The 27,276-nt window shown below is 41.1% G+C and overlaps 1 protein-coding gene across 2 annotated transcripts in view; it reads right to left on the bottom strand.

Moving 5' to 3' along the window:
* Positions 1–27,276, bottom strand: part of SNAP25 (synaptosome associated protein 25) — a 67,913-nt gene that overhangs the window by 7,750 nt on the left and 32,887 nt on the right. The window contains exons 2-6 of one of the 2 annotated variants that reach the window (XM_052784084.1): positions 22,386–22,520; positions 21,693–21,734; positions 13,006–13,054; positions 4,485–4,602; positions 96–221 (exon numbers count right to left, since the gene is read on the bottom strand). In XM_052784084.1, the coding sequence (XP_052640044.1) occupies positions 96–221; positions 4,485–4,602; positions 13,006–13,054; positions 21,693–21,734; positions 22,386–22,457 (407 nt within the window). In that variant the 5' untranslated portion in view covers positions 22,458–22,520. Of the gene's footprint in view, positions 1–95; positions 222–4,229; positions 4,348–4,484; positions 4,603–13,005; positions 13,055–21,692; positions 21,735–22,385; positions 22,521–27,276 lie in introns of both variants that reach the window. The other variant, XM_052784083.1, reaches the window with a different exon arrangement.

The raw sequence follows: 27,276 nt of genomic DNA, 5'->3' as shown, positions 1-27,276 counted from the left end.
TAATGAGCATCACAGAACTCATGACCATATGGAAGAAATCTAAATATATCGGTGACAAGGAGAATAGAGAGAAAACAGCGGATAAAAAGGCTCACCTGCGGATAAAGCCACCACTGATGGCCATCTGCTCCCGTTCATCTACGACACGTGCAGGCTGGCTGGCTACAACGCCATCCTGATTATTGCCCCAGGCTTTTTTGTAAGCATCACTTGATTTAAGCCTATGCAAAAAAAATGATGAGTAACAAAGCATCAAGTGGACAAGGACAAATGCAAAACTCTTTACTTCTCCAAGCTAAAAGCTGCATCAAGCAAATGAGTTTTCAGATAGAGGGTCATTGATTGTATACCGATATATCATAACCCTGAATAAAAGGAGGGGTTTGGGTTTTGGGTTTTTTTTACTTTACTGCCACAACAACTGTGATGGTCAGAGGTTTTGTTTCCAATAGGGTGGATTGCAATTGTCAAGTCTACAACACTGCACACAGGTTTTTGGATGTTGACTTAGTTTCCAGAAAGAAGGAAAAAAAAAAAAAAGAAAAGAAAAAAGAAGAGGAAAAGAAATACAGATAAGTAGAAAACATTTCAGTGACACATATGTTTTGACATCAAACACAGAGAACGTACTGGCAGACAAACATAAAAACAGAACTGCCAAGTATAGTGTGTACATCACATCACAGCAACACACCCTCTTAGAGAAAAAAGGATTTGGCTAGATTTTAACACTTTACCATGCAGAAGATTGGGCTTCTGTTGATATTTTTTAACATGTATGTGGCATAATAGGCATTTAAAGCCACTAACCTTTCCCAAGGTGATTTGGGGATGCTTTTATCATAAAATTCATAGGGTTCATTGGATTTTTTAAATAATATATCGGTACTTGAAAATAGTAATCATACATCGACAGTTGATGTACAAACCTTTGTCCACAGAGACAAAAAGTAAAAGGCAGAAGTGAAATGAGTGCAGGAGAAAAGAAAAGATACGAGCAATCTAGCATCAGAAAGGGAAATTTTTCTACATTTTTCTTCATGCACCAGCTACAGGCATGAATAAGAAGTGAAGCATTCTCACTAAGCACAGTTGCCCCAATAGTTCATCATACTCTTAATGCATCAGCAGTAACAGCCTTCACAATAAGCAAGACACAGGCAAAAATGGATCATCACTTCCTTCAGGAGCTTTAAACCACAGGACTTTAAAATAGCCTAACAACTTGTTATATTTGTTGTTTATGACAGTTACATTAACTTTCAGAGAGCCATTTTTGACTGAGCTGCCGTGGATAGAAAATTAAAATCCAGGCATACGTTCAGTGGCAGATTAGCATGTGCAACATATTTAGGGTTGCTGTCATTGGAGTCGTTAGATGAGAGTGAACACTTTAACAGGAGACTGTGAGTGCTTGGGGTCTGTAGGTGTAAGTTCTTGATATTGTTCCAGAAACGGAGCAGTTTCCAACAAAGCTGATGGGAACTGCAAATCTCTGTGGTTTCCCTGTTCTTCGGTCAGCTCCAATCAGTCATATAAACAGCCCTGTGGCTTGGATTTTGTGGGAGAAACTGAACATGCTTCTGGGGGATTTGGGAGAGGACACAACAAACCCATCTCTGGCATTATATTCTCTCCATGCCCCCTGAAGTAGCTCAGCTTCTATTGAGCCTGAAGATATGTTGCATGCTCCAATATAGAATTAAAATGTAGATGAAAAGAGGATCTTTCCTATTCCTCTGTTTTGTTGCTTATTTCCTATTAAAGTTTGTGAAGACTTAAAAACATGGTGGTTGGCTTGTTTGTTCTTAGTTCTCTGAAACTATACATCAGCTTTGGCTTTTGTAGGAATGAGTGAAAGTAGTTCTCTTGCTGCTCATACATTTACAGGTTTTTCATACATTTACAGGTTTTTGCCTGTTCTTTAGACCTATGCAACTTTGAGAGTGAGACAGTCTCTGTGTTTGAGGTGAATGATTTTATACACCCAGAACTTGATCTCTGGTTTCTTGTGGACTTCCCATTAAAGTCAACAGGTGGAGTCTGGGTCTGCTCATGGTCAATAGCAGTTGTCCTTTTGAATGCAGTCTGGTCAAAGTTTCATGCCATGGGCATTTTGGGTCTCCTAAGAATGTAGGATCAAGCCTTACATTTTGGTAAGGCTCACGGAGTTGTATTTACTCTGTATATCAGAGTATAGTTATGTGTGAAATGGTTAATCTTTTTAAAATATATGCTATTAATCTACCACCAGCCAGAAGTAGGCATTAGGAGATCATGGTGATACTGATGCCCAGAACTGTATGGATTCCTCTTCCTCCTACACTCCACTTCTCAGAATATCATCTTATTCCTACCTGTTGAGTCCTGGGATAGTGATTCAGGGAACAGTCTCTAAAAGCACTGTTCATCCATACCCTGTTTCTGAACACACTGGCTGATTAGCAATGCCAGTTTATGAAATCTGGCTGCAGACTGCAAAGGTCAGAATACTGCCTTAAAGCAGGGAGGAGGCACGTTTAAAAATGAATGTCCTCCACATCAAATGCAGTATCTTTCTGTTCTTGCATCTGTTGGTTTCATGATACTGCGATCATAGTGAAGTGGTAAATGTTACAAGGCCACATGTCAGGTGCTAACCCAATCTATGCCACAGGCCTGGCTGTCAGTTCTGAGCAGCCTTTCCTACAGTACAGCATATGAAAGCTGCTCTAAAAACTGACTATTCCTGCAAAATACATTGGAATTTTTTGTACTTCAAGGGTGAGCTTTTGATGTAGGCGTCATGCCAGGTTTCTCCAGCGGGAGCAAGCCAGGACAGTGTTCCTCTTTAAGTTGTAACAGCTTTTAGAGTGTGGGAGATGTAAAGTTTCTGCTCCATACTCTTGTACCTGCAGCTCTTCTGCACTGGGTCCTCTGGTGCAGGACAGCAGGGCTAAAGCCTGTATTGGAGCTGATACCAATTGCAGGCAGTCCCACTGACAAAGGCTGTATGTGTGTGTAGCTCTTTCCATTCCTCCTTGCCTCTCTCCCATTGTGCACACCAAGCCAATAGTACACATATTCTGGGAAAAATGTTTACCCCTGCAAAGTATTTGTGGCTTGGTGCACAGGAGCAAAATTGATTTTTTTTTAAGGCTGAGGTGGTATCTGCATTGTGTCCCAAGGGAATTAACTTCAAAATAAATGGTGACTGATAAGGCAGAAACCCAGTCCTACCGGGTGGATTTCTGGCAAAATACCCACTGAACTCCATGACAGCTCTCCTTCCTTTGGTCTTGATGATCATGGTAGGATTGGGCCCTGGCTGTGAAGAAAGTATCTGTGCCACGCAGAAAGGGAGTATAATACTACAGGACCACAGCACTCTGCTTTGTTTCCTGCACAATCTCTGGCCAACCATTTATGACTGTTTTCACTGTAACCTGGTTGCATGCCTACTCACTGCATGCTGGATTTGCCATTCCTCAAGGGCTTCTGGTTGGTGCACTTTGTCCCCAATTTCCTACACCCACATAACCGCACATCACATTTTCATTTGGCATTTAAAACAAGCTTTGCATTACTTGGAGGACGGTTTCGTTCAAGTGTGATGGCATGCAAGCAAATTCGATGCATTTCAACATTTCTGCTTAGTGTACGTGCTACCCAAATGAGAGAAATTTGGTGTGTTCAGCTTTTCTCAAATTTGTTGCCTATGGCAGGATGAAAACCATTTCAAGCTGGGTTCCAATTGTGAACATCATGTCTCTTTCAAGATCTCATCAAGGACTATTTCTGTTGTACAATGAAAAAACTGTGATTTTCATCCATAATTTTAAGCAATGTTTATTATGATCTCTTCTGCATTTTTTCAGCTGTTTTGTTTTGTTTATTAAACTTGTTTGTGAAAATATGTTTCAAAATTTAGGGTCTCCAGGAATAAGGTAGCCCCAGTGTTTTTGTTTGCTGGAAAATGGAACCACTCAGTACACTTTGTGTAAAATGTTGAAACTTTTACCATTAAAAGGTGTCAACAGTGAAGCTTTCACTGCAGTATGCCTGATTTTAATGCATCTACAGTAATTCCCAGTCAGTTGTCTATGCTATGAGATGAATGCATTTGAACCAGAATCGTTCTTTCTGCATGCCACATGCTCATCCTGTCCATGTGCCTAGCAAGGATGAGCTTCACAAGGCCTTTGGGATCAGCCTTAAGTGCTCTAAGAGATGAGGCAGGCAGCACCTACTTGTTACATGGACAGACACAAAGACCACAGAATTTTCCTAGGTCCGTCAAATTCTTTTCTGCTTCTTTCATGTCCTTATTGATTTGGTCCATTCCCTCTTCGATGCGTTCCAGTTGTTCTGATTAAACACAAGTATTTTATCCCCACAGAATGAAGCAGATGGAAAAGGACAAAGAAAAAAAAGACAAAAACTTCAGACATTCACTGTGACAAAAAACTGGACACCACATAGCAGAGCCGGTACCCAGTACCTACTTGTTACAAGGACATATGAAAAGGCCACAGCATTTCCCTAAATCTTTTAAATTTTTCTCGGCCTCCTTCATGTCTTGGTTGATATGGTTCATGCCTTCTTCAACACGATCGAGTTGTTCTGGTCAGGACAAAGGGATGACAGTGTGGAATGAATTGTATTTTTGTTTGTTTGCTTTTGTCTTCAACAGAACATGAAAAATGACCATGTAGAACTGAATTAATAATGACATTACAATGCATTAATCTGAGCCGATGCATTGTTGGAAGGATGTATGCCGCACTGCATGCCGAAGATCTTTTTTACTAATATGGGAAGAACAAAACAAAGGAGGAAGGTGTTTGAAATATATTAATTTAAACAAGATGTAATGATGTAGAAAGGAAGGGTTATAAAGTTCAAGGTCCAGAAACATAATACAATACATCCACTTACTAAGACACCAATGATATCCAAGAGAAAGAAAGATAGTGTTATTTTGCATTTAGGTATGTTAATACAAGAGAAAAGTTGTCCTTCCATGGAAAATACTTCAGTTACTTACACTTACAAATGCCTTGGAATTAGGTGATTTTGGACAGCGTAATTGCTTTGACTAGTGAGTGAGAGCCCTGGTAGTAACTGTACCAGAGATGGAGCGAGCTGTTAAGAGCTGTGTCCAAGCACTCCTTTTTCCAGAGGCTGAGGAAACTGAGACCTGCCACTTTGATTGGCATTGGATATTAATCTCTAATTTGAGTATGGCCTCAGGGCTGGTTTTCTTTCTGGTATGGGTGCTGCAAATTAGGAGTAACCCCAGTGAACACAGAGTGATTGCAACCACTCCGGGAGCCTGATGCTCACTGAAAGAGGACCACTGGCTGTGTCGTTCATTGTCTCTGTCCCCAAGGGATCTTATGAAAAAAAGCATTGGGTGAAGACTCATGTTTTCAGTGGGGTCACTTCTGCTTTGCTCCAAGGCAAGTTATGAAGCACCAAGCCCAGTAACCAGCCATATGTAGACACCGTCTCTCCACTGGCATCAAAGAGAATTTGGCTTGTTTCCACCTAAGGCTGACGACAATGTAGGGTTTTCTTAGTGACTTGGTAGCTCAGAATAATTTGATGTGTTAATTTCTTCACTATTAAAGCTGGGAAAAATGGCCTAGAGGAACAGAATGCCACAATGTAAAATTGTAGGAATGGATCCTCTGCTGATGGAAACAGATATGGATCCAGTGGGATCAAGGGTCTTATGTGGACTCTGCGGTAGCGATAGCATTTTACATGGGTGGAAAGCCTCACCATTTGTTTCATGAAGGATAAACCCAAATAAGTATTACATGGAATAAGAAAGTTACTTGGAGTGGCATTTCAATCCATTAAAAATTGTAACTGTACCTAAAAAGGCAAAGTAAAGCAATCCCGGTAAAACACAAATACATCCCTATTCCCTCTATTGAATAGAAAAAAAAATATAAACACAGAATTAGACCTGAGAGGAAAGGAACTAAGAGAGCACTGGTTATAGGAAGAATTTAATGTCATCCCTGATGTTAACTGAGTCATATCCAGAAGGAAAAAAAAAAAAAAGGCATTTTACAAAAAAATCATGTGCATATTGACGTCACTACAAAACTCCTCTTGACTTCTTTGGGAACATGAATAGCCCTAATTTCTTACTTGGGTTTCTAATAACAATTGAGGTTTAGATTTTTAAAGCTTTCTGGGGGATTTGGATACCCAATTCCCATTAAAATTAATTTTATTTAATTTATTTTAATGGGAAATGGGCATCTCACCCCTAGAGGGCCTTGAAAATGCTGGCCTAAATTATTCAAGCTGAAATAATTTGAATATTGAACTTGTGCTCTTTGTTTAATTCTTGCATGAGGCTGGGCTTTGAGAAGGAGAGGGGCCATGTCAGTATTGTGAGTTGCATCTGCTTTTCAGCTGTCAGTTCTCATTCTCCTCAGCTGGATGTGCCTGTCTCCGGATACCACAGGAGTTATTGATCCCAAATCCAAAGATACATTTAGAGGATCAGAGTTACCTGGCACTGTCCTCTAAAAGGGGCACATATAATGTGAGCAAAGGATTGAGAAACTAATAAGGAAACGCGAGAGATACACTGCACAAGTTCTGCCAGATAAACTGCTGAGCCAAGAACTAGAAATACAAGTTTGGATTGTTTTAATGCACCTTGTAATTTTACATTTTGGTTGGGAGGCTTTAGCAGAAGCTTTGGTTCATGTTTGTAGCCACAGATTGTCAATCTCATCAGAAATGCGAGTATGTGGTAGAAGGTGATATTCCTCTAAGTGCTCCTGCTTCTCACTAACTCAGAGTCCTGCCTGCTCCGCGTAACTGGGCAATTCTTGCTCTGGGAAGCAGCTGTAAGAGTGTGAGCTGGCTTTTATGCGAGTTCATGCAGCGTGATGGGAATTGCTAAATTTCTGTTGCAGATTCCCACCTCTTGCTTGAGAGCTGTGTTTGCAGAGCCCTGATGGTTTTCAGGGCTCTCAGTTAAGAAGGCTATTTCCACATACGTATTTTGACACTGGGAGGGACAAGAGATACTGACCTTTCTTCCACTAATTTTGCTGCTAGTATTTCTCTAACCTTGACTGGCCAGTAGAAAATGCCAGGTAGGACTGCAGAGATCAGTCCTAGATCTGGTACCACTGGTGGCTTTCAGTCTAAGCATGTTTCCTTGCTCAGATGCACATTCTCTGAAGTCAGGTATTATGTACTAGGGCCTTTTGAACTTTCTTTCCCTGGTTCCTATTCTGCCTTAATAGATGAGTGCTAATTGAAGAGTATATTTGTCATGACTCAAAGACTTTCATTTAAATTATAGCTCTCTCCAGGAACCTGACTTAATTTATCCTGCTTCAGGATTTTTGTGTGATGCCTATACTATTTCTGAATAGAAAAGGGACCCACAACTAATTTATCTTCCATTAAAGGAAACAGCATCATTGTAAAAAGCCCATGTCATATTTGTAGCCCAGAAGTCTAGACAGCTGGCTGCTGGTCCTAAAACCATTTGCTAGTTGTTAATGTCGTGGGCTGGATTGTTAACTGGTTTAAATCGGCGTAGTTATGCTGGCTTCATGGAGCAACGCCAATTTATACCTGTCAAAGATCTGGTCCCACAGGCAAGGAAATAGATTCATGAGTCTAACCACAATTATTGAGGCATAAATATTATAGAGGAATTAACTTAATGGGGTCACTCTGGATTTGTTTTGGTATAACTGATATTAAAATCTGTCCCAGAATGAATCACTGCTGGTAAGAAATCAGATGGCTATCAAAAGGTTAATTTAATGTATGTTTTCATAGATATTCCCTATTCCAACTTTGCATATTGTATTAAAGGTTTTAGGGAAGACAGTCTGCTGGCACATACTGCCATGAACCTATGCAAATTCACACCTACAAAAGATCATGTCCTTTATCTCCCATTTAGAGGAGCACTTCAAGGTCAGAGTTTAAATATCTTTTGATAGTTTGTTGCAGTATTCTTTGAATATACTACATCTATATATAAGTTTATATATCATATGTGATATATAAGAGAATTGGCGTTGTCTGGAAGCAGAATACACATCACAGGTATGTTTCATTGAGATTTCCTTCATTTTTTTTCTAGGAAGCTCTGCTAATTATTATCCCTTTGTGCATATTGATTGCCTTTTATGTCTGAGAATGTCACTTTGATTCAAACATAGTGGCCATATACCTTCTTCCAGATCTTACAGCAAACTAATGGCACATCTTAGGATATAAACAAGGATATTTTTTTACCTGTATTGTTATACTTACAAATTACTCCTGTATTAAAACCACAGGCAACTTTCTGTATTAAAACCACAGGCAACTGAGGGACCGTAAGTTAGCCCTGTTAGTTTTACCGGTGCAGTGTCGCCTTTTGCCAGTGGGTCTTTGCCAGGATCTTCCATAACAGCGTGGTGAATCCCCACTCTGTGACTGATCTGGGGAAGTGGCTGGGAAAGCTGTAGCAAGGGCATCCCTCAGCTGTTCCTGTGGTCTCTTGAGCAAACACAGCTGCAAAAACATCTTAACACAGTGTTGGATGCAGGACCAGGACAGGGCAAGTGTGGTGTTGCTCCACCTTTGCATCCCCATCTGTAATTTATAACAAATGTTCCTTGACTAGTGTCCAGGATCTGGGGCCTGTGCTTGAATGTCAGTTAAATGCCTGTGGAGAAGGGAACTTGCTCCTTTGCCTGGAGTATTGTGCAATGAAGCAATTTCCACCAAGGACAGTTTTAATTAGAGAAAAAGAAAAAACAAAAGGACATCTAAGAACAAATTGTGATCATAATTGCATACAAGAGGGCTGAATTTGAAAGAGAGTCAGCAGATTAACTACTTCCAATGATACTCAGTGATCGCATTTTCCATAAAGGAGAATCATATTGGAGCGCAGTACATTTCTAGGACAGCCTTTTCAGAAATCCTGAGTCTTGACCTAGCTCCACTCTGAAGGGCATTGCTGAGCACAGGTACGAACAGAAGAAAGCTGGCGGGGAGTGCTTGTGAGCCCACGTATAGCTGTGCTAAAAATAAAAGTAGACAAGGCACAACCTGCTTTTGTCAGGGGTTTGTTTGTCTTTTGTCCTGCACTACACTTTCAACATAATTAATACCATTTTCCCTGTATAATCTGGAATAGTTGATAGTTACCATATTTTTTCGCTATTTAGCAAACCATTTCTGACTGTGATCAGCTAAGCTCAAAGGTGGTGTTGGAGTGCCTCTAGCAACTCTGCTTTTGGCATCTCACTGTCTATCAATTTTCATGGTAGCTGTTGAATAGGAAATAAGCAGGTGAAGGGGTCTGTGCAAGGGGCCATAATTTTGCTCTCTGATGGAAAGGAATGGTAATTATCTTTGTATTTACTGCAGTTGTTTCTCCAGTGCCATAGAAACAGGTCAGCCATAACTCATACAAAACTGTAAAACTCGCAACTTCTGCAAAAACAGTAGAGGTCAGCTAGCATGGGTACCATCACATGGTGCCAACACTTTCGCTTGTGGGGTTGCCCAGTTATTCCAAAGTTTTATCTCCATACTTCAACTTGATCTGGAATACAGATCTGCTGGGTAGATTAAGCTGCTCCCTGTGTTCACTGGCATTGCTTGTTGTGCATTTGCTGTTGCTGTGGTGCCGGCAGAAAATTTCAATTGCATTGACATTTTCTTTGTGGCTTATTAAAGTTGTGGCTATTCCTCTGTCTTGTCTGGGATGAAAAATGGCTGTATTACTACTGTTATTGGAAAAGTTTCTCCCCTCCACCCTGTTTTGAATACAAGAACAAAATTCTTCTGTAATAAACTGCATGAGGACATCATCAGGCAAAAAAAATGTCCTAGAAGGTCCAAATCTCTCTGCCTGCTGATACTCCCAGGTGGTAGGATTTTCCTCTGGAGGAAGAGAGCTACCACTCTGGGACCCCTCCTATGTCAGCAATTCAGATTTATCTTCATATCCCCACTTTGTACTATCAGTTTCATTTCTACAGTCTGCTGTTAACCAACGTGCATCCAAATATTAACATTTTTCTAAGCATGTTTCAAAGACACATTTAATGAAGCAGAGCAATTGCCACTGCTCAGTAATCCTCTGCAGCATGACATTTTTTGTGTAAAATGTAAATATTTTCATTTAAAGCATTATGTACATATTTATATTTAAATAATTAATTAAGGGAGCTTGACTCAAGGCCAGGTTTAAAAAAATGTAAGCATTATGGATGCACATTGGGAAAGATTTTCTCACTGATGGAGAAAATGCCAACAAGGAGAATCTAACCTCAGCTCCTTCCTGTGGGCTCCCCAGGGGAAGAACTGTGTTGAACTGGTTTGGGTGACAATGTCTTGCTCAAAAAATGATAACTCTTGGTATTGCAGAGGGACTACTCCAAAAGCCCACTCAGATTCCCGGTGACTTCAAAGGGCACTGGAGGAGGTTTCTAGTTCTTATGGCAGTCCCATTCTCTGTGAAACAGGAGTAGTAAAAGCTCTTGTGCAGCTCCACATCTCTGTAGAGTCATAACAGACTCTGTGGTCTGCTGTGCAGCCAGCTGTGCTAAACAGTTAGGCAACAGGAGCTAGCCAGGCTGGCTTTATTGTATAAATGCCTAGTATTGTAAAATTACGTTGACTTATTTCCTTTTATGATCCCAAAGACTTCTGCTTATTGATGTCAGAAAATGAGTTCTGCTTTGCGTTATTTAGATTGAGATTGGCTCAAAGAAGTTTTCTTTGTAAGGTCTGTTTAACTTCAAAGCAAGCAATTTTGTAAGGAAACCTAGAAATAGAGCTTCAAGTAACTGCAGAGATTAGATATTCTGCTTGCCGCCCACTGGAAAGATCAATGTCATGTTTTTTGTATATTTAACACCTAATAATCTTAAACGACTTGTGCAGTCAGCTGAAAAGAGATCACATGGCAGTGTTAGCAAATTATTTCCTTAATCTGATAATCTGCGGAGACATCCATGAGTTGCACACATTGCGCTAATTACAGAGGGTTCAAAGTCATCATTAGTGTATTTTGCCTAATACTATAATAAGTTCTTTATCGCTAAAATAAAAAAAAAATCAGGAATTATTACAGCTATGTGTGGCTAAAATGGACAAAACTTAATTAAACATTTAGCATAGTACAGCAGTTACAATATTGTTAGGCTGTTTTCCTTGAGAAACCCGTACTGTATAGTCACAAGCTAAATTTACTGAACCACCTAAGGCATGACCATAACCGATTTAAAGAGGCTTTTAAATTGTCTGATTCTTTCCTGTAAGTATCGACTAACTGTATCTCTGGCCATACAATATACATTTCAGGTTTCATTCTCAATAAGAGTTTAATACTGAGTTCCCTGGACTCCAAAGAGGTCAGCGAGTCCAGTCTCAGCTCCTTGGCTCACACAGACCGTCCTTCCCAGCATGACTAGAGAGATGGTCAGACAACTTTTGTGTACAAGGGTTTAGCAATAGTAGAACTCCAAAGTAAAAAACAAAATTCAGGATTAAAAACAATGTACCCCCCCCCAGCAATCTGTGGAAAAATGACAGTTAAAGAACAGAAACATACTTTCCCAAAGCTAAACAAAAGGGAAGTTATAGGAGCCACTAAATTTTCTGCTGATCTACCTGTGAATTACATTACAAGACACACCTGGGTATTTACAGACTTTCTTTGACAATATTTGTGATTTATTTTAACTGTATAATTCACTTCTGAAATAAAACACATTATTTAGACAGGTGCCATATCTGTTTCAATATAAGTAATTTCTGGTTTTCTGTATTCAGTGGTAGTTCTCTTACTGCCATTATTCAGAAAAAAATTTGTGAAGACAACAAAATATTCTATGTAATATTTTTCTTGTCAAGACAAATAGATTTGACAAAATTTGGTTAGGTTAAATTCTTTCCCCTAAAGGGGGAGGTTGGGGGGAAGCAATAAGACATACATAAAAAAAGCAAATAGGAAAAAATACTTTCTGTTTAGGTCCTGTTATTACTTTTTCTTCATTTTAGTGCCAGAGAGGCAGGGCATTACAGCTGAAAAGGGCCTGTCGGGTTCTGCAGTCCATTTCCCGACAATGCCATACCGTTGCTTATAATAATTGTCTGCGCTTGATAAGTAATACAGCATTACCTCTGCAGAAAACATTTCCTAATACAGTTTTGTATCATGCCTCATAGTAAATAACAGAAAGGGCTTTGGGGGGGCTAATTTGATATAGAGTAGCAGAAATTTATACTCTGTTGATTTAACTTCTCTTTGGAGACACCATTTTGCTGGTGCTGTGGGTCTACAGCAAATGAAGACTTAATAGTATTGTTGGGGGGGCGAAGCTACCCACTTCTTTGTAATATTATGAAGGGCAAAAATGTAATTTCCTGGAATGTATTGAATACGTCTAGCTCTGTCACTGTCGTCCACAGGCAGGGGCTCGTCTAAGCTTGAAAGCTCCTATATGGTCAATTGTAATGAGCTGATGGTGTCATAGCTTTTAATGTTAAATTCCTGTTATCCTCACTGACATTTCTATACAAAAAGCAATGGAATTTTACACAAACTAAACCTGTTTTATCTTCTCTTGGGATCCATTTATTGCATGCCTTTCACTTGTGGCTAAAACAAGTGAGAAAATTACATAGCACCTGCATAAATAATGTTGGAGGCAAATCTTCTCATTGTGTATCTACATCTTGACCCAAAGATTGTGGGGGAAAAAAAAAAAAGATTATTTGGATGTGTTCAGCCTGCAGGTCTCTGACATTAGTGGGAAACAGATCAAAAGTAGTACAGACTCTTTTGCAGTTACTGAGTTACTGTACATTCCTCTGTCCAGCAATGAAGCTAAAGGCAAAGAGGTTTTGGGGTTCTCATGCACAACCACACTTATTTTATGGCTCTCATTTTCAGGATTGCACATAGTTAGTACAGTACTTTGAGAATGGTTATACTTCCTTACTGAAGCAATCTGAACTTACCTCCTTGCTCATCCAACATAACCAAAGTCCTGATACCAGCATCTTTACTCTACATCCCAATAGTGGTAGCAAGGTAAGGAGAGAGAGGGGGAGAAGAAAGAGAGATCAGTGAGGGAACACTCAGCCCTAGATACGGGACATAGGAAGACAAAAGAAAAACAGTGAAAGGAATGACAAAGTCATAAGGGGCTGGTGGCACAGTCCAAAGACCTTATGTACCTGGACACTGTATAAGGAACCGGGTACTCTCGATTGTACCATCAATCCTTCAGGATTCACTGGAATACTGAACTGCTGCAGAAAACACAAAGTCCTGGGCTTTGAGATTAAAATAATCACTTTAGACAAGAGTAATTTCTAAAAAGAGAGGGTTCATCTCCGAATTCTCTGAAGCAGGAGAAGGGAAGAATGCGGTATTGACATTGCAGGTGTATGTTCGTCCCACAGGAGAAATTCCCAAGGAAAATAGATATGACACAAACATGTTTGGGAAGGAGGCATAGTGTTTTGTACACAGCCCTTGCAACACGGAAGTCAGACAGCTTACCTACTTAGGAAATCCATTTTAAAGCAGGCTAATATTTAATAGGATTAAGCTGTACTTTTTGGCTCGGAGATCTAACAGATATGGGTTTGAGTGAAGTTTTAATTCAGCCAACAGACACCTTTAGCATCAATGGACTTTGGATTGAGCTTGAAGGTAGGATTTTTAAAACACCTACATGCTGAATCTGCCCCTGCTCCCACAAGTTAGTGGGAGTCTTATCATCGCCTTCGCTGGATACAGGGTTTGAGCAAAGCTGAGCAATTCAGAGCTCCCACCTGCCTAAGCCAGCAGCAGGGCACGTTTTACAAGTACAATTTTTGCATGCATTATCATCACTCTGGGATGTGATCAGGTGTCTCGTGTTTCTGGGTGCTGTGATACTGAGCTATATCACAGATCAGATTAGCTCCTTTTTAATTACGAAGGGGAAACTAGCTCCATTCTGCTTGGAGCAGTGATAACATCTGTGAATAATTAATGGCCTGAATGATCTCCTGACTGTTGCATTTCAATAACAGATGAAGTAAGTCCTCTGTGGCCTGACAGCTTGCCAGCAGAGTTACCTGGACATGTGCAGCAGTAATTTAGCTGCTTCAGTGAACATAAAGCCAGCTATAGCCCTGCAAAGCAGATAAAGTTGGTGGTGTCAATTTTGCAGAGGACAGGGGAGATGCCCACAGTTGCATAGGAACGTGAGGACCAGAAACCTGCCATCCTGACTGTCCCTCTTGCTTTTCAGGCCATCTTCCCCCTCCTTGAGGCAAATTAAAGACTTCATATTATCCTTCCTCCCAACTGCCCTGCTCACTCCCGTTGCTCATCTCTTTTTCTGGAAGCAGTGAAGTCTCTCTGGCCGTCGGCTGCCCGGTCCGTGCTTGCAGGGTGCTCCCAAGCAGGCTGACAGCAGACTAGCCACATTGGCTCAGCTACAAGCCTGACTCTCTGCCACACTCAAGGGCTGTCTGGCTGGTGCTTCTCTGCTTTGCTTCAAGAGGATCCGGCTCAGTTCAAGACTGGGATGCAAGATGCCTCTTGTTGTGCTCTTGTCTGCCTCTCCCTGCACTCCCATTCTTGTCTTTAATGTCTACGTCACTGTAGAAACTGGGAAAAACATCTGATGTGTGCAGGCTGGTTCACTCCCTCTTTTTTAAAAATCTCTGCGTGAGTTGCCAGGTAGAGAGAAAAAGCCTCCTGCCTCTCCCCATGTTCTGCTGCGCTCTACTGCCCTTGGGTCAGCTATCTAGCAGGTACCCACTGCTGGTCTCTCTCTCCCTTCAAGCTCATACTGCCGTTACTTGAATCCTAGCCAGCTTTTATTTTTGCAACCTTTAGAAATGTAGGGTCCAAGGGTTATCTTAGATTTGCCTATTTAGAGTAAGGAAACCATCTTTAATTATATTACATTTTCTGTGTGGTAGGTGTCAGATCTGCTAAGCACAGGATGTGCGGTAGCTTTTTATTGTGCTCTTTCTATGCTCTTGGTACCCAGGTATGTCTTATCCCAAAAGATTTATAAGTATTTTAAAAAACATACCTCATGCAAACACAAGAAGGCTGCTTGGGTCCTGAGTCATCTTGTGTTTGGGTAAGTATGGTGCAGTCTGACATGGGACCCTTCTAAATATTGGACTTGGAAACCTGCAGTTGGTGGTGTGATAGTTGTTGGCTTTCAGTGAGTCAGACATAGTCAGGCTGAGAAATGTTTACTGCTCCTTAACCCTCTGACCTTATTTTCTTGCTGTTTTTAACATCCGAGCAAACTGCCTTTATGCAGCTAAGATGTCCGGTGACCTGAATAAGATCTATGCTGGGAGACGAACTCAGGAATTAGTCCTTATGGTTTGTATTTCATATTAAATCCTTGCACAGAGTGAAAGAGGTGCAATTTTCTTTTACTTACCTGACCATCACTGCCATTTAGTTTTATTAGGCAATACTGTATCTCTTAAGAGCAGCCTGCAACAGCATTAATACTAATGTGAAAATATTAAAGGCTGTGCATTGAATATACTTGTCTGTATCCAAGGTCTAATCCAAAGCATATTGAAGCTAATAAAAAGATGCTCACTGGCAAAGATGAGAGGTGATTCAGACATCAAGTGACAATCTCCTCCTGTTCCAAGTTTTTATTAAGCATTAATTTTCAGCTTTTTCACAAAAAAATTAACTGTGTAAAGCCAATTAAAAAAGAATAAATCACATTTGTGCGTTTAAAACAGATGCAGAATTTCCTAAAAGTTCAGTATTTCCATTGTGACTGATCTTTTAGATAGCTCAAAACCAAACATGTCTGTAAGACAGAACTATTCTAAAAATGTGCTCATCATCCAGATGTCTGAGCAGGAGAGGAAACACTCAGTAACTGACCCTCAGTGACAACAGGCTGAGGCATCTCTGGAAACTACAAAACCTCTTCATTTAAAGGAATATAGAGGAAGAGATGTGCCAAACAAGTGTGTTTGGGGCCCAAGCACAGACAATGTTGGCATTTTCTGCACTAAAAGTACCACAGAAACTCCCCTTGGTCTCAGTGGGAGCAGGTGTCAGCAGACACACTCAAGCTGGTTGCTTAGAGAGTGTGTAACAGGAGGGGAGAAGAGCTGAGTTTGCGAAGTGCCACCCCAGAAGAATATGTTTTACAACAACCGATCATAAAACCTTGATAACAGGGTCACAGCAGGGGCCCGGTGACCATGCTTTGATTTGTCTGGTCCTGAGGGCTCAGGAGGGGTTCCCAACCATATCCAGTCCTCACCAACATCAATGACATCCTATGTGGGAAGCCACGAACGGGTAGAACTAGTGAGGTGCATCTTGTTAGGAAAATGTGTGCTAATGGTACACCTTCCCCGGGATTAGATTCTTTCTTTTTTCCTGTGCAATGGAGGAATTTCTTAAGACCCTCCAGTCCTTGCACAAGCAATCCTCTGTTTAGTTTGTGGCAAAATAAGGATTCTCAAAAAATGGGATGCTTTGGGTAGTTCAAGCTGGAGAGGAGAAAAAAGCGTCTTTCATAGGACCCTACAGAGTTCATGGAGCACATGCCATTTTAATCCCGCTCTGAAATCTGTAACAGCCTCCTCTCTCCAGAGTTCCTTCTGACTCTCCTTGTCTTCTTGTTGCACTTGAGAGGAGAATTTGGACTGCTGGATTTTGCCATGGTACAGCAAACATCTCACACTCTTGTCCTTTAGAAGAAAATGGCACAGCATGAATTGCTTTTCTTGAGGCATTAAACTGACAGCTCTGGAGTTCCTCTGTTTATCCAAAAAGCAGGTATACCGCAGATGGTAAAATATATAATCTTTCCCACGCAGCCCTTGAGCATACTAAGCCCCAACTCTAGGAACGAGCAGGTCAACCGGCATGTCCTCCCAGACTTTGATTTCCATGGAGACTGCTGTGGGTTGCCAACCATTTTTCTGCAAAGACCTGGCCAATTTTGCACACAAGATGACCCCTCAGAGCAGGAGGCCATCACTTTCAACTTAAAAATTAATCACATTAGGTGAAACAGCACCATGAATATAGACCCCATAAAGTTTATGAAACTTGATGTCCTTCAATCTTTCAGTAGTACTAAGCTCTGGTGTTTAGATAAAAGCAAACAAACAAGGAGTACTAGTCTGGGTTCAACATGCATTCTATGAAGCATGTGCCCAGGTTCTCCACTGGACCACTGGCTAAGCTAGTGATCAGAAAGCCAGAATATATGATTTTAAAACTCTGGGCTTAATTCAGCTCATAGATACCTAAGTCTGTCAATGCTTCAGTGAAGCCAGTTTAACAGCATAACTGGGAACCCTTTTGGAGGCTTTAATATAATTATCCTCAGTCTTCTGTAACAGCTTTTTAAAACTTTTTTGTTATGAGGGTCTCAGAGCAAGTCAGCAACAAAACGTTCAATGAAATATGCGCAGCACTTTGGAGGGAAAATGCATTGCTGTATCATTTTTTTATTATTGCTGTTATGTCACTTAATTTCCCAAGGTGGGAATAAAACTAGGAAGAGAATTGGGATGACTTCTCAAAGGGCCCATCAGTCCCTCCAGGAACACAGTGTGTTGCATCCTATCCATGCCTGCTACAAAAGGCAGCTCCTCCAACTTTGGTTTACCCTGAGGGTTGATTTTCATAACAGTACAAGGGAACGATGTGTCAGATAGAGAATCCAAAGTTTAGAAATCACTTTCTCCGCATTTCAGGAGATACCCTGAAAAACAGATATACACTCTCAGTTATGTAAAGAGCACATCAGCTTCCCTTTTGATGAAGAATTTTGCTTTAATCAATATGGATTATAGCGTTTGTTTTGAATAAATTAATACAGACAATTATGTACCAGGACAGGCTGACATTGCTAGCAGTTCCCAGAGACACTAAAGAGAAGTGTCAACACCCTAAAGACAAAAATGTGGTCAAAGAAACATTTTTTAGTCATCTGTAGTAATGCATTTCCTCAGCTCCTGCTCCAAGCTCACTGTCACCCTGCTAATGCTTCCATGTCTCTCTGTGCCTGATTAAAGAACCTTGTTACTTCTCAGCCTGTTAATTCACCCTGTGGTTCAGATCCTCAGCCAATACAAATCTGTGACCCTGCCCTTGAATCCTGTGTGCCTGGTTTTCATCTAGTGCAATGACCCTGACTCCAGTGCTACTCCACTGGTTTACAGAGACAAAGGGGTCTAATCCTGCATAGGAAAAACTGAGACCAAAATTATGAATCACATTCCCATGTGCCAGAAATGTATTTCTGTGGAATTACACAGATTAAAACACTTTTCTGAGTAGAACTATTCCAATAGCTAATGATGTCAAAGGGATTTTTCAAATTAGCTTTGACTAGATTTGGACCAAACTATAATTAATAGAATATTTTTTCTTTTATTCTTCAGACTAAGGAATATTTGACTATGATAATAACGTCAGGGGAAACTCACTCCCCAATCACGAATGAAGTTAGTGCTACTGTGTTCAGTGTCCTGCACAGAGCAGCATCATGAGGTTATCAAACATTTACAGCTTGCCATTTCAGCTTTGATATGTTAGTAAACTTGACTCTAACCCCCCAGCATACGAGAGGAGAAGATAGCCATATCTGGATTTAAATGTACAAAACAGCCCTTTTGTCTGTATGTGTTGCTAAGTGCTTTCTTGCTGGGCTTTCTGCAGTACTGATCTTGTTGGTATTTTTTCCCTTGCTGCACCATAGCTAGGAACCATCTTTTTTTTCCATCCTACAACAATTGATTTTCTTTAAAGGCCATGGTGGTTCCACTGGAAGATGGCGGTAGACTCATGGCTTTTCCCCTTGGACGTGTTATTCTGCATTTCGTAAAGCTGGCTCAGAGGTAAAAAGCTTGAACAAGAAAATAAGAATGTCAGCTACAAACCATGTATTTAGTCTCACTACTTCTGCCTCAGTTCATTTTTTGTGTTTTGGCCCAAACGTTGCACAACATCATCATAAAATACAGGTATTTATAGCACTGAGTAGCTGAGTGGCTCAAAAGAGTATCGGTCAGTGTAGATGTAACTGTGTTGCATGGGTATGCTGGGCACCACAGAGTAAACTGGCTTTTGTAATCTGCCATCCCAGTATGTAGCTGCCTTGGGGCAAAGCAGTGGCTACTTTGCAACAGCCACTCACCACTTCTTCTTGCTTCCCCTGTTGTGCTAGGACTGAAACAATGAGCTTCTTGCAAAGTTGGGTTATAAAAATAAGCAGCAGTAACAGATTTGGTTTTCCTTGCTGATGTTCCCGGGGAACAGCACCAGGGCTTAGTCTCCAAACTCAGCCTAGTCTTCTTGGGCAAGTAGGGCATAGTCCTTTGGGGACATCAGTTTTGTCCCCCAGGCTATTACCTACATTTCAGCATTAAGGATGCCTCGTACTGCTATAGGGCTTCCCTGGGTGAACAGCACTCCTCTGGCTCTAGAGTGGAGGCAAGTCAGACTGTTTATTCTATATTTTCCTAGTATCTGACAGAGCTGAGCCAACCATGACAGGAATTCATACATATGGATACAGTAATGATGCCTAAACATGGAGGCATCCTTTTCCTGAGTAAGGAATAACAGATTTGCTGTATCAAGAGAACAGAATAAAAAGCATTCTTTCACTGAGAAAGAATGTTTTCTATCTCTACCCACTAGACAGACTCTGCTAAGCAAGGGAATCTAACTGGATTTTTGGGGTCTATTAAATCAGAGCAGTGCGAGTTCGATTTCAAAGACACTCACCATTTGTCTTTTCAGTATAAAATCTCTCACTCCCTAAATGCTACAATCTTTCAAAAGTACCTAGGAAATGGGGTCAGAGTAATCAACCAACTGTTTAGACCACAGAATAATTTTAAAGGTCTTTTGTAGTCACATTAGTGAAAATAATATTCAGCTCATTGTAGAAGAATTCCCTTGACTACTCAGTGCTAGTTTTAGAAACTTCTCTATTTGGACAGGAAGATATTGTAGCATCTGAATAAAAGCCACGTCCGGAGAGATGCTGAGCTCTTCCAAGAAGCACTAGAGTCCTACATAAATTCATTGGTAAATTCAGCAGTCCCAGTTCTCCTCCCGCTTTGCCATTTGCCATGATTTAATACTGAAATTCCAGTGGCATTCACAATATGCTGGTTCAATATGTTAGGAAGACTCAAGCAGTGCATAGGTCACACAAATACAGCTCAGGAGAGACAGGGCTGATATTTACTGATGGCTTGGCCCTGAGCAAATCACTTCCCTTTCCTGCGCCTGCCTCTCTTCCCACTCATCATCTGCCTTGTCTATTTAGATCACAGGCACTTTGGGGCAGCAGGCTCTCCTGCCTTGCGTTTGTGGAGGTACCCATATGAGACTCTCTTCCATGTCATTGAACTGATTTCAGTAGGAGCTGTATCCAGCACAGAGTTGACATAAAGTGATGGTTAGAAATGGCATGTCCAGGGAATTGAGCAGCAAAAAGGGACAGATTGCTTGTGAGACAAGAGCATGCTTTGGCTGCAAGGGGCCCAGATCTGAAGTGTTTGTGGAGGAGAAGCGATGCTGACTGTGCTCAATGACCCATCTGTCTGTCTATCTGTACATAGAAATTTAATTTTGTCTCCCCTGGACTCCATTGATCTCCACAGTCGTGACTGATCTCAAGGCCATGGAGCCTATGGCTGAGCTTGTGCTTGTTCCTGAACGTGGGACCTGATGTAATTTTCTTCCCATTGTCTCTGGTAGAGACTCTTCTGGTTGTCAGGAGTACTGTGACTGTCAGTGCTGATGACCCTGATTAAAAATGTCACCAGCTCCAGAATCAAGGCTCATATGGTGTCTGAAAATAATACGTCCTGTCAGGAGGGAGCAAAGTTTTCCACCACCTGGTGGCTGAACACTCTAAACTAAACTGTGTTTGGGAATTTCCAACTTTTAAACCCCTTTGTTATGAAGAGGGTGAAATGAAACCTGACTGAACTGTTTTTTCCCTTCTGGTGGTGACCCCTCCAGGTGGGTATAAGCTATATTAGCCGTAAGGACTGAGCCTTGGTCCCCTTCCTTACCACCGTGGAAAATCAAAGAACTTCCTTTTCAAAAGCTGTCAATCTAGGACATCTCAAGAGCCTTGAAATCGTAATAAATGTTTCAGAGGTACATAAAATGGCATTTAAATGCTGTGGTGACCAATGCTCTATAAATAGCTGCAAATGTTTATGGAGAGGGAGGTATTTAGAGATGACAGGACAAACAGACAGAGGGCCTTTCTCACCTTCGCCACTTTCAGTGTTACGGCAAGGACGTCAGAGCGGTGCTGGCACAAGGCTCCAGGAGCTCTGCAGCAAACTCAGCCACTTGTCTCTGACTCCAGGTCACCTTCAGAAGCTGTTTCCTTGGTTTATCTCGAGTAGCCTTTCTCAATGGATGCTCAGGTATGGGCAAACAGTGCCTCAGCAGCTGGTCTGCAGTGTGACACTTGGCAACTAGGGCACAGTGTCTTGAATGACCCTCGTAAGGGGTAAGGATAAGGAGGGATGGGGTGGCACATAAAGCCATGGCCATGCCCTAGCAATGTGAGTCAAAAAAACCCCACTTCCAGTGTCAGACTCTCCATCACTTCTGCTCACAACAGAAGTGCAAATAAAATGCATGTCCTTACCTCTTCAACAAGCTGCAGCATTCGACGGGTGCTCTCAAGGGACTGAAAAAAACAAAGGAAAAAACACTTAGATTTAGCAAGATACAGTTTCCAACGCTAATGTGCAGGCTCATGCTGACAGTATGTTTTTCCTACACTCTTTGCCTTCCCTCAAAATCAGGCCATCAGCAGGGTACTGGTGATCTCTTCATCTTCGGCTCTCTGTTACGGCTTGCTAACGCAGCAGTTCCCACCGCATCTCGAGGCAGCTGCAGTCTCTAAGGCTTGTGCTCCCCTTGCTCACGTGTTGCAGCGGTAGTGCTTGGAACAGCTGGTGGTCCACTTTAAAAATAAAGTCTGTGGTTTTCAGCTAAGACTTTTCAGAGAGCTAATTGGTGACTTTTAACATTTAATAGGTTTGGCAAATTGAAGGAATCCTCAGAAAATATTAAATTGCTGCTTTTTGCTCTGAGGCCAAATTGATGCAGACTCTAATACCTAAACTAAACTCACGATCAATAAATGCCTTAATCTCAACTAAACATGACATTAAATTTTACCTCGGCTCATTTCTTTTCCAATACTGCTTTCAGTGTAAAGCTGACAGAAAACAGAATCAGCCCTAGAAATCCTTTGCTGGATCAGCTCCTATTTCTGGATGTGTCTCTCATGCCAACCCCAACCCCAAGTTTCCAGTTTAGCTATCGGTCTCACTTCATCAGCCAGCTGGTCGGCACGCCGCTGCATTTCTTCCAACTCATTGCGCATATCAGCGTCTTCCGCCATTTTAGCTGTGGGTGTGTTTGTGGAAGCTGCAGATCAAGGATTTGTGCTTAGCTGCTTGTGAGCCTGGAAGACAGCGAAAAGGGAAAGAAACAGTGTGGTTAGGCTCCCTGACTCACTGAATTGTGCTTAAATGTCAGTCCTATGAAAGTGCTTTTTTACATGAGTGCCCTCATCCAAACTCTTTTGTGCTGGATAGCAATTCCTATATAGTAGAGAGCACAGTAGATTTTTCAAGGTGGTGCTTTATTCCTGCATTATTAATCAATCACTTTCAAAGAACAAGGATGTATCCTTGTCATGTTCTTTGAGGAAAATCCTTCCTTTTTTCTTAACCTTTCAAATGCTATCCATTTCAAAGCTGGAGATTCAGAAGGTGTTATTTGCTACCAGAAACAAGCTTGAGACCCATTCATTCTTCTCTGAAATTAAAAGTCTTAACATGAAGGAGGCCAAGGTCAAGCCTATGCCCCTCATGTCCTATATTTCAGCTGCATTGCTTGGAGGGCCAGACACTCGGCTAATATATCTGCAATGAAATTAAAGACAATGAGACTTTGCAGATTTTTATCGGCTAATGACCTGTCCACCATGCTCTAGTTCGGACTCTGAAATAATATTTACAGGTAGATTGGGTGAAGTTGTCTACCTGGGAGAATCGTTTGTTTCAGGAGAAGTGAGTAAGGGACCTGACTGGTATTTTCAACTTCTCCCCAAAGTGGGTCAGATTCTGAACTTGGTTATCCCTCTCAATACAGAATGACACCACTGAGCTCATCCTAACCAGAGACCAAGATGCAGCCCATTAATCCTCATTTGGGTAGGGTTTCTTTTTTGTTATAAATTCAAGCTAGCTCTGATTACTAAGCATGACTTGATTAAGAAAGGCTGGTCCTCCTACCATCTGTCAGGTCTTTATAACAACAACACTGGCTTATTTCTTTGCTTGATTCAAGCATGGCACGTTGCAAATTACTGCTCACTGAATGTTAGATTTGTTCATTGCAGGCAGACCTAATCCCAGGTGCAGTGGAGGTGGGGAAGTTGTGGGGGACTGCAAATAAACAGCCATAAAGCACATGACATCATGCTCAATTACAGAAAGAGGACAAAAGCAGCCCCTTTCAGCAAAGCTGCTCTAAGAAGGCAAAATCCCAGGGGCTATTTTCTGGCCCGTCTTTGCGATACGTGCAGCTTTTGTGAAACAAGATAAGTCAGGGCAGAGCTTGGCTCTAAAATTTTAACAATAACAACTCTGTTTAAATGGAAGTTATTATCTATTGGAGATGAATCCATTCCTTACTTTGACAGTGCTCTCCATCAGGACATCAGGAATATGGGCTGAACAGGTACAGCTGGGTGGCAGGGATATTTCCTGGGTCACACCCTGTTTGCTTAGAAATGTATAAGGAAAGCAGACAGCTCCTTGCATTTCCTCTGCAGCTTCAGCAACAGATTTGCTGTTTTCTTATCTAAGAGGGAATATGTGACCTTCATGCTTTCACATTAGCTGTGCCCTCACTCATGGTTGCTTCTCCTCTTTGAAGCTACAGCAGGAAGAAATCCATCTCGAAGAGTCAGCCCTGCAGCTATTGGCACAGCATCGTACTTTCATCACCAAGCACATTGCCACATCCTTGTCAGAGGGAGACTGAAATTTTGTGATGGGTCACACAATGTTTAGGAGCCCGAAAGTATGATGGAGAAGAAGCCCACCTGGTTCTGCCAGCTGCATGGTCACAGCGGTGCAAAGGACCAACCTTAAGCAACTCATCTGCAGCCCCAGCTGATGCAGGCACAGAGCTTAATTTCATGGCTAATATTCAGACTGATATCAGACCCTTCAAGAATGCTCACAAACAGCAGTAAATAAACTTTACAAAAAATGGTGCACTCTGAGGTTTAGGAGGAAAAGATGAACCAGGAATTGGTCTTCTCATGAAGGGCATGTGAAAATGTGGGGATACTCTCAAGGCCCCAACCTTCCCACCCTGCTGCTTGCGCTCATGTTGCCCTTTGTGGCACATCACACACCTCCAGGAAGACGCTGCTCCTGATCAGCAAATGGAGCATGCTCAGCTGGGATAAAAAGAAGTTATTTTGGTAAAGAACTGCACTCTGAACTCCTGTCCCACTTGGCACAGGCTGGCACTAGCACTGGTCACTGCTTCACAAATTGTGTTTTTTCCCATATCGAGGCAAAACTCAGCATTTAAATATTTCTGGCACAGCCTCTGTGACAGAATACCAGGATTAAGTCTGTGGACCTAGTTTTAGAATATCTAGTTAAAATATTCTCCTCTGCCTGGATCCTTCACTACACTTGTGCTGGCAGAATAGCAGCACTGAGCTTTAGCAAAAATCAGGACAATTTAGACATGACTTTGGGACTGATCTAATTGGTATATACATATAGCTGTGAGAGGCAGGAAACTGTTCTGTTATGTCTATCTGGTAGCATCTTACTAGCTCTAAAGTGGGAGGTGATGCATCAGTGAGAGGATGGGATGCTAACAGGATTTGGTTCAGTCTCTAAGCATATCCAGTGTGAGCTGAATGATTACAGACCTGTAAGGGAGTGAAGGTGAGATGAGTGCTTCTACTGATAATAACAAATAATAACAGTCTGTTTGTCAGTCACTGCAGATAATAAAAATTGTACAGAAAATTCAGTTTTCAAGTAGATTCCAGCCTGACTTTTGATGTTTTACTTATTAATTTTTGATTGTGAGCCAGCGGTGATGTTGGGTGGTGCAAAAAAGAAACAAAGTGGAGAAACTTTGTCATTTTTCTTTAGAGTTATCCTTCTTGGTTAGTTAGAACCATCAGTTGGCATCTTAGTGACAGATGTATCCTATTTTGCATCAAGCTAAAAAAAATGTCAGAGGTTGTAACCAGAGAGATGTTTTGTAGCAAGTGATTGAACTTGACAGGTTTATTGAGATGGTTTGGTATTTGTAAAGCACTTAGAATGGATTGAGAAACAGCAAAAAGCATTCTTCCAGAAAAGTCATTTTACATCAAGTTTTAGTCATAAACAAAAGTGCCCCGCAGCAGTACTGATTCAACTTTATTTAATAGAAAACCGTGCACAAGAATCAATAAAGGTTACTGATTTGCACACAGTATGATAAACTACATATATTTTGCAGATGGCTGGGAATAGGCTTAAATTTTTCACAGATTTTGCAGTTTAAAATGTGGAATAGGACAGATTAGAGAGAGGATTTTCCTTGAAAAGCCCCATTTAGGCTGAAATTCCATTCCAGTGTCATGAATTTCCAGCAACAAACCCTGTTATCAATAAAATCCTGTAGAGAGCAGATTTATGTTTTAAAGGAAATTATTTCTCTACGGTACAAATTAACAGTTTTTGCCCTATGGTGTTTCTTAGGAACACCTATATATAGTCCTTGATGTATGAAAATGTTGAAACTGAGTGATTACAGGAATGGCCAAGAAAAGGTAAACCATAACGGATTTGCTCTCACTGGTTACTGGACAGACTTTCAAAAGCATAAGGTATTAGTCTGTCTTGGGCCCACTGAAACCTGCTGTTGTTTTAGTAGAACAGGAGCAGGCCAAAGATAATATTGAGGACTTTGGGTAATAAAATCCTTGTGGAATTTACATTTTTGATAACAGCCAATATTTTGCATTCTGTTCTCATTCAAGCTGATTTGAACCAAGTATCAAAATCCTATAATTGCCTTAGGAACCTCTAATATAACTGGAAATAAACTTTCCGAAATGTACTCTGTACTTTCAATATAAACTACATTTTTTTTTGTCTACAGTCACTGCAGAGATGACAGATCAGAAAACCAAAGCTGTGATGTAATGTTAAGCTCTTTAGATCTAAAACTTTGATCAAAAAAAAAAAGTTGCTACAGAAGTTACAGCCACTTGCACACACTCAGTCAATTTGTGTTTATACTTGCAGTAATTGTATTTACAAATGCAAGCTCAAAATTTCACGAGGACCTTGATTTTTCCATTTCAGAAAAGGGAAAGGAAGTCCTCTGGGTTCACACACTAACATACACGGTGCTCTCTTAGAAGGAGAAAAAAGTCCAAACATTGCTACAAAAAGCTGCGTACATCATGTACCAAGCTGTGCTCTGTGTCTTCCAGACAACACAAGCAATTTCAGGGACTTGGGTGACTTACATCAAATTCCCTGTGAGCCAGTCTTATACGTTATGCCAGTGCTCGTACAGAAGCACAACCGACTAAGCGTTAAAGAAAAATACAAAGAGAGACTGGCTAATGGAAAGGCATTACCTATTATACTTTGAATTCTGCATCTGCTGGTTTAGTAGTGCTCAGATGCAATAAAGAATCTCATAGTGAGAACATTATATATCCTTATGGAGTTATAATGAAGTCTAAGAGAGACCTACATATATCCCCAGAGGAAGAGAGATACAATGAGTGACCTTTGAAAGCAAATATTTGCTTCACAGTGATATAAACACTTCAATGCAATAAATACAGGAAAATGAAAATGCTGCAATTTAGTGTGATGACGGCAACACTGCAATAAAATGTTCTTTTTTAAGCACTCTCCCTGTTATTAAAGGACACATCTATTCTTCCCGTGGATATTTGTAGCCAGAGGATGACTGCATTGGCGTATTCTACTAAAAAAGTCAAGAGTCGGTCAATACCACACTTTATGCTTCTTTCTTGTAGGATTGAAAGAGCATTACCGCAGTGGTGTGGCATTAGAAGAGCCACAGAAAACCCAAAGAGAGGCTTTGGATCAAGCATCTCAGGATGGGTGTTGAGCCATTTAACGCTGGCAGTTGGGTTGCAGCTA

Source organism: Harpia harpyja, chromosome 4 (genome assembly GCF_026419915.1).
Source record: "Harpia harpyja isolate bHarHar1 chromosome 4, bHarHar1 primary haplotype, whole genome shotgun sequence".
Taxonomy (NCBI): domain Eukaryota; kingdom Metazoa; phylum Chordata; class Aves; order Accipitriformes; family Accipitridae; genus Harpia; species Harpia harpyja.
This window is presented reverse-complemented; position numbering and strand designations above follow the sequence as displayed.